This window comes from Mirounga angustirostris, unplaced genomic scaffold, assembly GCF_029215605.1.
Source record: "Mirounga angustirostris isolate CCGP_5_RB_7025 unplaced genomic scaffold, mMirAng1.0.hap1 SCAF_2, whole genome shotgun sequence".
Taxonomy (NCBI): domain Eukaryota; kingdom Metazoa; phylum Chordata; class Mammalia; order Carnivora; family Phocidae; genus Mirounga; species Mirounga angustirostris.
In genome coordinates this window covers 76514302-76527162 of record NW_026991710.1, presented here as the reverse complement: position 1 = coordinate 76527162, position 12861 = coordinate 76514302, and the positions used below count along the sequence as shown (strand labels likewise).

The following is a 12861-nucleotide window of genomic DNA, read 5'->3' as shown; positions in this document are numbered from 1 at the left end:
ATAGAAGGGTTACCAATATGGTAGGTAGGTAAAGGAGCACAATGAGATGGATGGGGCACGGATAGAAGTTAGTCTTCATTGGATACAGTTTTATATTGTTTTGAATTTTTGAACCATAAGAATATATTGTCTATTAAAAAGCTAACGTTTGAATATAGTAAATTAAATCCAGCGTATGTCTGGGCCTTAAATGGTCTCTATTTTATAGATTTGGCTGGAAAAACAGAATTGGAACAATGTCAAGTTGATGCGATTGTGGACACATTGGACGATTTCATGTCACGTTTTCCTTGGGCAGAGAAAAAACAAGATATAAAAGTAATGTGATCAGTTTGTTATTACTACTATTAATCATATCTACTTGTAGGGTGCTTTAAAAAGTTTCTTTTTATCAGGCGCCTGGGTGGCTCAGTTGGTTAAGCGTCAGCCTTCAGCTCAGGGATCGAGCCCCGCAATGGGCTCCCTGCTCACGGGGGAGTCTACTTCGCCCTCTCCCTCTGCCCCTCCTCCCACTCGTGCTTGCTCTCTCTCTCAAATAAAAAAATCTTAAAAAAAAAAAAGTTTCTTTTTATCAAAGTAAGACATACCTATAGTTTTAAAATATCAAATTATATTAAAATATTTAGAACAAAATACAGTGATTCCCTGCTCTACCGTCTCTTCACATTAACACCTCCTCAGACATAACCCACTTTTTAACACTTTTAACTATTTCTTTAGGACACGTAAATCCGGCTTTCTTTGATTCACTAATTTTAGTTTCTCTGGATTTCTTATTATAGTAATAAGAATTTATCTCTTATGTAATCATTGTCTCTGCTCCCCTTCTCCTGAACTCCCAATATAATGATATTAAAATGTTTTGGCCAAATCAATAGTCACTTGTTATGTTAGTATGCCTACGCAAATATCGTACAGAACTGTCAGTTGTAGTATACTTTGATTTTATTTCATTGCTCGCTTTACCTCCTCAAAATTAGTAATTGCCTGTCCTTCGTTTGCCTAATTATTTTTACGTTTATTGCTGAACCTTCCCACACCATCCAGTAGGCCGCCAATACAATTTTCCACAAGGTCAGTGATATCAGATTATCCACTATATTCTTGGGGAGATTTGGCCGAGATCCCCCTCTTTTTTTGCAGAGCTGTCTGGGTTTTCTGTGCATCTGCACATCTGTCCCCACTGGACTTGCCTCCACTGCCATCCCAGGGATGTCCTTCTCTTGAGTTGGAGTCCTATTTCCCGGACGCCATCCTCTGTCTTTGCTTACTTCTTTGTCCTCCAGGATTCCCAAAATTAAAATGAAGGCTCGATGACAAGAGGTGTAATGATGACGGACAGCATGGATATGTCTGTCTTGTGTGTCACACTGCTTCAGTCTGGTTTGGTCACCCTAAAACACCTGGTGCACCGTTGTCATTCTGTAATCTTTATTATCATATTTTTCCTCTGTTTTGGTCTGTCTTTCCCCAGGAGTCAGACCATCCTTTAGAATCCATGATAAAGAATAGGAAAATTAAAAAGTTTACCCAAAGCTCTCGGCATGTGGACAGGGTGTGTTGATTTTGAGCATCACTAGGCCATTTGTGGAGTATTTCCCAATATTACTATCTTTAGGGTCTAGAAAGAGTCCCTAGAGAAGACTTCCGATTTTTGCCCGGAAAGAAAGGTGTGACTGCCAGTGTTCTGGGAAACAATCAGCGAAGAGAGGGCTACGAGTCTCAGAACTTAGTGTTCAGTATGCATATATTCACTCAATCCCCTGTTTTGAAGACATTATGAATGTCAGCTCCCAACACACAGACCATCGATTTCCCCTCTCCAGCCTTCTGATAAACACGGGGAAGTGGCATGTGTCAAGCAGTGTAAAATGAAAAAGGAAATCTTATGCTAAAACTACCTCTTTCACAGCTTTCAGCCACTCCTCCCATTACCCTCTCCCTTACCTCCTTACTCACAATCCTGGATGTAGCCTGCCTTTTTCCGAACCATTTGAGGGTTTTATGGGGTAGACAGTATTGGTTTTCAGCTTTCCCTTTGCAGATACCAGTCATCCATGAGTCTTATAGCTTTGAATTTTGTTTTCTCTTGTCTCCTCTCCTGTTTTCCACCTCTTTGTGGGTGCTGTCTTTTCAAAAATATGTATTTACTGTGCTTTGGGGGTGAAAAAAATCATACATGTGTGTCAAATCCATCATCTTTGTCCAGAATTCTAAATAGACCTTGTAGGTTATGCTCCATTACCGCCCCCTAGTGGCTTCCTGGGGGGCACGCATCACAGACTCTATTTTAAACTCTTACTGACTCGTCTCTTCCGGTAGAACGTGTGGTGAGGGTAGTAATTATGTCTGTACTACCACTCATGTCCCCACGCCGACCGTGTGCCTTTCACGCAGCAGGGACTACATCCTTGCCGAACGACAGAGAGCAAGAGCTGATTTCTCCAACAGCATATGCAGATGCTGCTCCGGCCCCTGCATGCGTGTGGCCTCAGCCAGCCCTCCCAATCCTTCCATGGGATACGTGCTTTCTATCATCATGCTCACTTTGCAGATGAAGAAACTGAGACTCAGAGTGGTTATGGAGTTGCCCAGAGCCATGGCCTCATCACCTATGCATACTTCCTTTTAAATGAGTGACTAATACCCAGAGCATCCCTTAGGGAGAAACTGTTATCTTCATTTTCCCGGATGGAGAAATTGAGGTTCATGTAGTAGAAGTAACTTGTATAAGGTTATTTAGCTAGAAAGTGGTACACAAGGAATTCAAATCCCAGCCGCTCGGACTCAGACCTCTTAACCACGGGTTGTTAAGGCCGCAGCGCCGGCAGCTGGTCGGTGCGTACCTATGCGGTGGGGCTTAAGGTCTATATCCAAAAGGTACCGCACAGAGCGAATGACAGTTTAACAATTTACTTAAACATATTTATGCTAAATACCACTTAATTAGGAACTTCTGATTTCAGTAGAGATATTTGGAACATAAAAGTATTCACATTTACTGATTCCTTGATATAAATGTAAGGTGTGTCACACACACACACACACATGACTAACCAGAGCAAAGTCTAAAATAAAAGCTCAGCTTTGATATAGCAATATATTCAGGCTCTGGAGTCACACTGCCAGGCTTGAATTCTGATGCCCTTCTAGTTGTCACATACCTACCTATCAATAGTTCAAATTCTTTGTCTGTAAAGTAGGGGTACTATAGAATCTACTTTGAAGTATGTTGGGAGGATTAAATGTTAGCATGAGTACCTATGACTAGGTCGAAAGTGTTCAACAAATTTTAGATATTATAACTGTATTATCTAGTATATTAATAACTATTAATATATATAATTAATAGTGTTATATAGTTCACTGCTCATTGCTTTTCTTTTTGTCGGACATGGCATCTCTATTTTACACATCCTTATAAATGCAGAAACAAGTAGATACATAATGTATCTAAAGCTTTTCGTTTCACATGCCAAAACCCCACTGACTGGCAGTCTATCAACTTATGGGTTTGCCCTTAGCTATTTTTTACCCTTCTGTGGCTGAGGCTCCATAATAGAAGCTACCTCCCAGAGGAAACTATTCTTTGAATGCTTATGATATGAGTAACGCTCTACCTTTGTATTAGAATAACAATGCTCTTACATACCTCCTATCTCAAAAAAAAAAAAAAAATTCACAGGACAAAATCCAAATTTATAAATAAATCATATGAAGGGAGGATGCATTGCAGAAATGTTGCAGTTGCCTACATACTATCTGATTAATAAGGAGGACCTGGCTAGTATACGGCAAAAAACCTGCCTGGTTTTAGTTCATTTCTTCACCTAGTCTCCCTGAAGTGGGTCGCGTTGCTGCCACCTTGTGGTCAGGTAATTTTTCAAAAGAGAATATTGGTAACAGTGAAGATGGATGGATAGTAAACATAGTCCTCTTATTATATGTGCCCTAAGAATCTATCAAATACACATAATTATAAATATTTCAGTATCTGTTGCTAAAAATTCCACTTCCAGTTTTTAAAAAATTAAAATTAATTTAGAAGGCAAAATACGTTTGTGGACATTGGTCACCCTGATAATCCTTGAATTTACCACTAGTGTTTCTCTGGTTATTCAACGTGTCTGTTTCAGTTTCCTCATCTAAAGGATGTGGAGGGGAGGACGAAGGATGAACAGGATCAAAGAAATGCCAGTGGCGCATTTCCAATACTAAACGATTTTGGTAGTATGGATTTAAAAATGGTGCTTTGGAGAAACATCATTCCTCTAAAAGTCCTTTGATAGAATACTGTAGCAATGACTTCTCAGGTTGAGAAACCTCCTGACTTATAAGTCTCCAGAGGAAGAGGAAGGAAATTTCTGAGTCTACCAAGTGTAAGAGCGGCTATCTAAGATTTATCAAGAAATGCATTTTAAAAAGTACACATCTGGAAAAAAGGATGTATAATCAAATTTCATCTTCTTTATGTTATTTTGGTGAGTATTCCTTACAATGACTCTTAAATACCAATAATAATTTGGGGTTAGTAATTTACATATCGTTGGATGAGATGAGTCACTGGGATGATTCACCAAACTTACAGAGAACCTGGGCTACGGGAGAAGTCAATACAGAGAAAAGATTTTTATTTGCCACTGTGTGCACACAGGCATCTGTGTACATGTACCTCGAGTGGTGGAAATGCACATTCGAAGAAGTAACAAAATGACACAGGTGAGCACACAAAAGTTTTGGAAAGCTGTCCAGCAGCTACATCCTATTCCATTCAACTCCGTTCCATTTCTAGCTTTCTTAGGAGAGCCAAATTGGCCATCACCTTCCCACCTGATGCTGAGCTGAGCTGGGCTGGGCTGTGGGAAGTGCCACATGGATCTGGGCCCACTGTCTCTCAGCTCACAAATCATGTGTAAGAAGAACTCACACTGTTTTATTTTAAACTATGACATATTAACCATAGAGAAAGAACCTTATGAATGTAGGTGGTATAGAACAGTGGAAAGGATATAAAGTCAAAATAATGACAAGCTTCCCAAGTTTCAGTTTGTAAGATCAGGCAAATGTATGTAAATATGTAATGATGCTTTTGTAAACTGTACCCTACAAACAAGGCATTATGTGGCAGTAATCTCTATTACCTTGCTAAGTTATAGTAATAACAGAAAGTAAATCAGCAAGCTGGTGAGGGAGCTATCCACTACCCAACTTGCCTTAGTAAGGCTGGAATTTATCATTATTAATAAATAATATACATACACATATTTTATGGTATTTTTGAGTTTGGCTTACATTTTATATCCAAGATACACACCGGCCAGAATTTTCATATATAAGCAAACATTTCTTACAAAGAAAGAGGCCATGAATAAATTATTTGGTCTTGCAGAGTTTCAAGGAAAAAGACAATTTTTAAAAATGGATATATCTTAATTTTTCTCTTCTAAGGATATTTGATTTATAATGTTACCTTACATAATATATCAAAAGGGGGCACTAGTTGATGGTTTTGTAGATAATAGTCAAGGCAGACAAACCTCATACTAAGGCACAATGTCAAGCCAACAAGATCCATAAAGCCTAAGAGCATAAGGATTCATTATAGATCACTTCCATTAAGTGTGATGGTGAAATAAAAGACTGCCAAGCTGAAGGAGCCTAGCCATACAAAATAAAACTAATTTCTTTACCCTCAGTTATGTTATTTCACTTCAAAGAGAATGAGGACAATTTTATAAATTATCTTAATAAAAATTAAGATAAAAATCATGAAAAGATTTTGTAGGTGAAATATTTGGTCATTACATACAAAGAAACTGTAAGAAGTGGACACAAAAGTAATCCATGAGTAACAAAGGGATGACTAAGTATAAGGAATCAGACCTCAATCTCGATAATGTCATATATTTGAAACAAACAAACAAGAACACATAGCTACTTCTCTTTCTTTCTGAACTCATGTGGGAGAATAAAGATGGAAAAATCTACTTCCTCTTCAAATCATGTTATTTTTCTTCCTATTATCCTTAAAGTGATCTTCTTCATCCTCTCCTAGAATCAGATGTTTAATGAGCTACTTACATGTGATGGACCTCATCTGCTGCAAGATTTGGACACATACTTAGGGGAAAAGGAGTGGCTTACTGGTAACTCTGTGAGTATGTTTTTACATCTTTAAAAAATACAAGTATACACATATACATATACATATAACCAAAAACTTACAAAGACTCAGTGAGAAAAAAAAGTTACCCATAAGGAAGGAACAGATAGCAGGGATAAAAGCTAAACTACTTTGAATAAACCTGTTTTGGTGGACTTAACTTTGGAACTATGAACTAAAATATTTTATATAATTATATAAAAACAATGAAAATATCTTAAAAAGCTAATACTGCAAAGCAAAAGCAAAGTGAAGCAAATGAACCTATGTTAAATTGATGCATGAAGTGTGTAGAGAAGTACCTATTTGAGGAGAACCATTTTAAGAAATATCATCATTTGTAAAACACAGTAACCTGAATACGCATTTTATTATAAATATTCTCTCAGAACCAAAAAATAGAAATCTTATACCATTTTTAGTAGAGGCATACATCAGAGAGATATTATGGGTTTGGTTTCAGACCACAGCAATATAGTATCACATATCAAATGGATTTTTTGGTTTCTCAGTATATATAAAAGTTATGTTTACACTATACTGTAATCTGTTAAGTGTGCAATGGCATTATGTCTAAAAAAACAATGTACATATCTTAATTAAAAAATACTTTATTGCTAAAAAATGTTAACCATCATCTGAGCTTTCAGAGTTGTAATCACTGATCACAGATTACCCTAATAATGAAAAAGTTTTTGAAATATTGCAAGAATTACAAAAATGTGACACAGAGACACAAAGTGAGCAAATGCTGTTGGAAAAATAGTGCCAATCGATTTGCTCAACACAGGGTTGCCACAAGCATTTGTCAAAAACGTGCTAGCTGCGACATGCAATAAAGCAAAGCGCAGTAAAACGGGCGTTCCTGTAATTATATTCTTAGTGGTACTGGGTACAGTCATATTGTTTTATTAGGATTTCTGATATAACTATATTTTGGGGTAAACCAGTAAGAAAATATGTGGATATCACTGAGAACCAGGATTTTCAGTGTGGGAGAAAGAAGACAGAGATGTAAGGTCAGCGAAGCTAAGTAAACACCCTATTCCTGAATGTGAAATATATATATGAATATATATAAAAATATTATACGTGAATATATAAATTTATATATATATAAGGTCATGATGCACTGACTGTATCTTAGGCTAAATAAAGGAAAAACCATGTTGTATTTCTTTTTCTTGAAACAATGACCAACCCTGTTGTCCTGGGCACCTTCAGGACCCAGATTCTGGTCTCTAAATATTAAAAGGAACCAGGGCTTCTTAGAGAAATGGCTCGTTCTCAGTTTGGGACAGGAAATGTAAGAGATGAGCTGGAAATACCTTGTCATATCAGAAGCAAATAAATTATCAAAGACAACTGAACTGGGGACTCAAAAGTCAACTTGAAGCAAACGCTTACACTGGCTAAATATGGGACAATTCAAGCTTCGCTAAGAATATTAACAGCAGTGGATTGAAACAAATGAAAATGAATGAATCCATGAATTTATGATGACCACACCTACCACCACAACCAAACATAAACACATACATGCAAACCCCCAAACCAAAGAGAACTTCATTGGTTACTTTTGGAAGATGATATGGAGACAAATTATTACTCTGAAAACTCTTTTTTAAAAAGTTGGGAGGTTTGAATGAAGAATTTATCTTGCCTTTCTGATTGTGCCAATTGTACCTCAAGATAACACAAACCGAAGGGCAAAGTTTGTCTTCATGTAAGTATTCCAGTTAGTAAGTAAAAGGGGAGATTAAAATCAACTATCACCATTTTCCAACCCCTGATGGTTGGAACAGACCAAGGCATTGACTAATAATTAGTAAGATCACAAAAAGCGAGACCATCAGCTATTACAGCCCTACTACTGAGAGAGAGGAGCACGTTACTGACAAAAACTCAAGTCTAAACATGACTCATGCTGCGGTAGGTCGGAATCTGTGCCTTCAAGGAGGCTGCATTCTAGAAGACACAGACTGCTTTGGGCAGCACTCTTGGGACTTACTCTGTTTATGGTCTGTTGAGTCCTTCTGGGTGACACGGACGCATACTTTCCACATCTTTATTCTCAACTTCCAACCTATCACATGCCTCTTCATTTCCTCCCACGTTCTCCAAGAGACTTTCCTAAAATGGTCCTCTCCCTGCCCTACTGAAGGACTTAAAATCCGCCCCCCCTCGTTTTCTATTAAGATTCTTCTGTACACTACCTCCTGACCCCATCTCTCAGCACTCTTCCTCAGTGTTCCACACACACTGGCATTTTGTGTGCTCCTCCAACACACAACTCACTCCCACCTAAGAGCCTTTATACTTGCTGTTCCCTCTGCCTACAAGGCTTTATCTGCAGACCGCTGCCTGTCTGGATCCTGTTCTCATTTAAGCCTGGGCTTAAATGTCACACATGTAAGGGTCTTCCCTCCATGACCACCTGAGGGTCCTTCCCATCACTTCACTTTTTCTTCATCATCCCTACTGGTTGACAAATGTTTGTCTTCCTGCTTCTAAAACAAAAGGTGCACCTGGGAAAGGGCCTGTATCACATCTTGCTCTCCAGTCCAGCCCAGCCTAGCACATAGACCTGCACGTCACACACAGTAAGTACGCCATAAGTATGTGTTGACTGAACTCTTGAATCCTCTAACCCAAAACTCTCCTGGTTGACAGGTGTTTAGTATGCAGGTTCATGAAACACTAGCAATTAGTATTAGATTCCATACAAAAATAAAACTACGGATAGCGCACATTTAAACTTCACTCTTTGATGGGTATTCATCATCTGGAGTCAAAGTAATGTTCAGCCAGATTAGTTTCTAGTCACAAAGGGAAAAAAAAAAAAAAAGTGTATGAAGAAAAAGTATACAAGGGTAGGACCAGGCTGTCATCACACCTGGGGATCCACTAATGCTCAGACACCTTATGTCTTCGGAGGTGATGCAATCTAATGTGTTAGCCAAAAATATTTCACTTGCAACTACAAACTCTCTAGGGATAACCTGCACCCTATCCCTTTATACTCTGCAAAAGAAAGGAACAAGGTAAGTAAGATGAAATAACCACACAAATCCTGAAGACATGATGTTCTTCAGGACTAGTGTGAAATCTCCAGTAAAAGGGAGTTAAAGGGCATAACCAGACGAAATGCATGTCTTGGAATGGATTCTGATTTGTCCTATAAAGGACATTTTTGGAACAGATGAAAAAGTATTGACTGGGTATTAGACAATGTATTGTCGCAGAGAGGTGGAGATTTAATCAAGTTATAAGAGTATGTATTCTAAAATCTCATTTAGAACACACACACACGTGATACCATTATACAAAGAGGTGTTAATGGTAGCAACCTCTGGGTGTTGGGAGTATGGTGTTATCTGTAATTTTCTATCATATACTCATTCCACTTTCGTAGTAACAGATAATTTTGAATTAAAAAACTATTCTTGATTTAGTAAGTTATGCCTTCTATGTTCAAATGGCAATTTTTGTTTGCTTTAAACTAGGTAACTTGGGCAGATTTCTACTGGGAAATTTGCAGTACCACACTTTTGGTCTTTAAACCTGACTTGTTGGACATCCATCCCAGGCTGGTAACATTACGGAAGAAAGTTCAAGCCATTCCTGCTATCGCTGACTGGATACAACGAAGGCCCCAAACCAAACTCTAGGTAATGTGTGCTGCCTCTAAGCTTTGTTATTCACAGCATCACTTCCATCAGATAAGAAGCTACGTCAGCCTGCCATGGAATCTACACACTCCCCTCCGCAGCTCCACCAACTCTTTCACTTTTGCCATATTCTGTTTTAAAAAAAAAAAAAAGAAAGAAAAAAGAGGGGGGAACGAGATCACTTAGTTTCGAGCATCCCTTTTGTTTTTTTTCCCTTTCCCTTAGAATAATTTCACATCATTTACAATTGAGAAAAAAGTTTATGATACAGGCAGGGCTCACATTTCATGGGTTTCGACATGCATGGATTTCAGTCACAATGGTTAAGGAACATACACGTTTCCCCCCAAAATGGTTTGGACTTAAGCTGTAATTGCATAAAGTGTTAACTTTGCTGCTAGCTCTGTGGTCCACAAATCACTATGTAAATAACAGATGCACAGCATGACCAGTGCCCAATCCCATCACTTCTTTCCAAGGCTGTTAATGAGTGGCCACTGCACAGCTGTTACTCATGCACAGGTAGCAGGGTGGGTAGCTGCCTTGCCGGCTGTTTCTCAGTGATAAACCCACTCAGAAATTTTTAAAAAGTGGTCATTGAAAAAGGGAACTCAGCAACAAAGATGAAAGTACAATAAAGAAATGAAAAGTGACCATGCTGGAGCCAAATTCAAATTACACATAAATGGAAAGAGCGGACTATGAGAACATTTACACGGCTGCAATTCAAGGGGCTCCAGAGATGTAGCTGGAAGAACTTGGCACACCTACTGACAGAAATGAGGAAAATGGCCGTGACAAAGATGATGTTCCAGAGGAAGGGAGACTGCCAAAGAGCTTCACGTTAAAAGAACAGAGATCAAAAGAATGAGAAGACAAGCCACAGACCGGGAGAAAATATTTGCAAAAGACGTATCTTTACATGGTATGTAAATAATGGATACATAATATGGAATTCTTTACTTTCTGCTCAATTTTGCTATGAACCTAAAACTCCTCTTAAAAATAAGTCTATTAAAAAAGAAAAAAGCAGGGATATTTCATGACACTGGAAATGCAATAAAATGTTGAAAGGTGATCCAAACTTAAAATTATGATAATTTGGGTATATAGGACTATACCCAAAATAGACAACCCTTAAAATCCAACAAAATGAACCCAATTACAAAATGGACCGAAGATCTGGACAGACACCTCATCGAAGATATACACATGGCAAATGAGCATATGAAAAGATGCTCAACATCATATGTCACCAGTGAAGTGCAAATAAAAACGAGTTACCATTATGTACCTGTTAGAATAGCAAAATTTCAAAACACTGACACCACCAAATGCTGGTAAGGATGTGAAACAAAATTAACTTTTATTTACTGCTGATAGGAATGGGAGATGATAAAGACTTGGGAGAGAGTGTCGCAGTTTCTTACAAAACTAAACCCACTCTTACCATATGATCCAGCCATTATGCTCTTTGGTACTTACCCAAAGGAGTTGAGAACTTAGATCCACACAAAAACCTGCACATGGATGTTTGTGGCAACTTTACTGGTAATTGCCAAAACTTGGAAGCAACCAAGATGCCCTTCTACAGTGAGTGGTTAAGCAAACCATAGTACATCCAAACAAGGGAATATTAGCACTAAAAAGAAATGAGCTATCAAGCCATGAAAAGACAGGGAGGAAACTCTAGTGCAGATTACTAAGTGAAAGAAGCCAATCTGAAAAGGCTATAAACTGTATGATTTCAGCTATAGAACATTCTGGAAAAGGCAAAACTATGGAGACAGTAAGAAGACCAGTGGTTGTGAGAGGCGAAGGGGGAGGGAGGGTTGAACAGGTTGAGTATAGAGAATTTTTAGGCAGTAAAACTATTCTGTATACTATAATGGATTTGTTAAACCCACAGAATGTACAAGACAAAGAGCAAACCCTAATGCAAACTATAGACTGGGTGATTATGATGTGTCAATGCAGATTCACTGATTGTAACAAATGTACCACTCTGGAATGGGGGTGTTGATAGTGGGGGAGGGTGTACTTGTGTGGTGGCAGGGGTATATGGGAATTCTTTACTTTCTGCTCAATTTTGCTGTGAACCTAAAACTCCTCTTAAAAATAAAGTCTCTTAAAAATAAAGTCTATTAAAAAAGAAAAAAGCAGGGATATTTCATGACACTGGAAATGCAATAAAATGTGGGAAGGTGATCCAAACTTAAAATTATGATAATTTGCCAAGGTATAAAAAGAATGGCTCACTTGCAATTATATATGAAGGTATTATTAAAACTATTCTTAATACATTTTTTACCAAAGTAATACACTTTTCCAGTTTTTTACTACTAAAATTAGTTTTACTACTTTATTTACATACACATTTATAACCAACGTTTTTAATGTGTTGAGAAAAAAATTTAGAAGTCATAGAACATTTTCTTCATTGACTAAGATTATTTTGCACAATTTCAACCTGCAGTCATTTTTATGGTCCCACACTACTGTGGAAAGCAAGAACTGCCCATATAAACAAATGATTTAAATAGAAATCTTCCAAGTAACTATAGGTTATCCCTCAACACATTTTAAACCATAACTATAGCACTGGAATATATTTTAGTTCAATTTGCATGTTAATATTAATATTGGATTGTCTATTCTTAGCATGTCATGTTATATACAGAAAGAGACTAATCAAACAGATGGCATATACTTGAAATGCAGGACAGAGGAAAGAGAACATGGCTGAGAAGCCAGAAATGGGGAGAGGATGTAAGGGAAGAAAGAAAAAGAAAAGGAAAGCTGGGCTAAGTATGATTTTGTTTAAGGTGCTTCTTTCATCCCAACAGTGTTCTACAAAATAGGAGAAAAGATGTTAAATACTTGATACATCATTAAGGATTATACATAAAAACAAAGTATATTTCCCAAATGACTTGCTTCTTTGGATCACAATTTCTTATCGCTAGTCGCTGTTAATAAATGATAACAGGTTATATAAGTGAATCTCATTGCAAAGTATTGTATCAT

The 12861-nt window shown here is 37.7% G+C and overlaps 1 protein-coding gene across 1 annotated transcript in view; it reads left to right on the top strand.

Annotated features, from left to right (window-relative positions):
• HPGDS (hematopoietic prostaglandin D synthase) overlaps positions 1 to 12861 on the top strand; it is a 28843-nt gene extending 15982 nt beyond the window's left edge. Inside the window, exons 4-6 of the mRNA XM_045880747.3 lie at positions 209 to 318; positions 6056 to 6154; positions 9670 to 12861. Coding sequence (XP_045736703.2) covers positions 209 to 318; positions 6056 to 6154; positions 9670 to 9834 — 374 coding nt within the window. The 3' untranslated portion in view covers positions 9835 to 12861. The remainder of the gene's footprint in view (positions 1 to 208; positions 319 to 6055; positions 6155 to 9669) is intronic.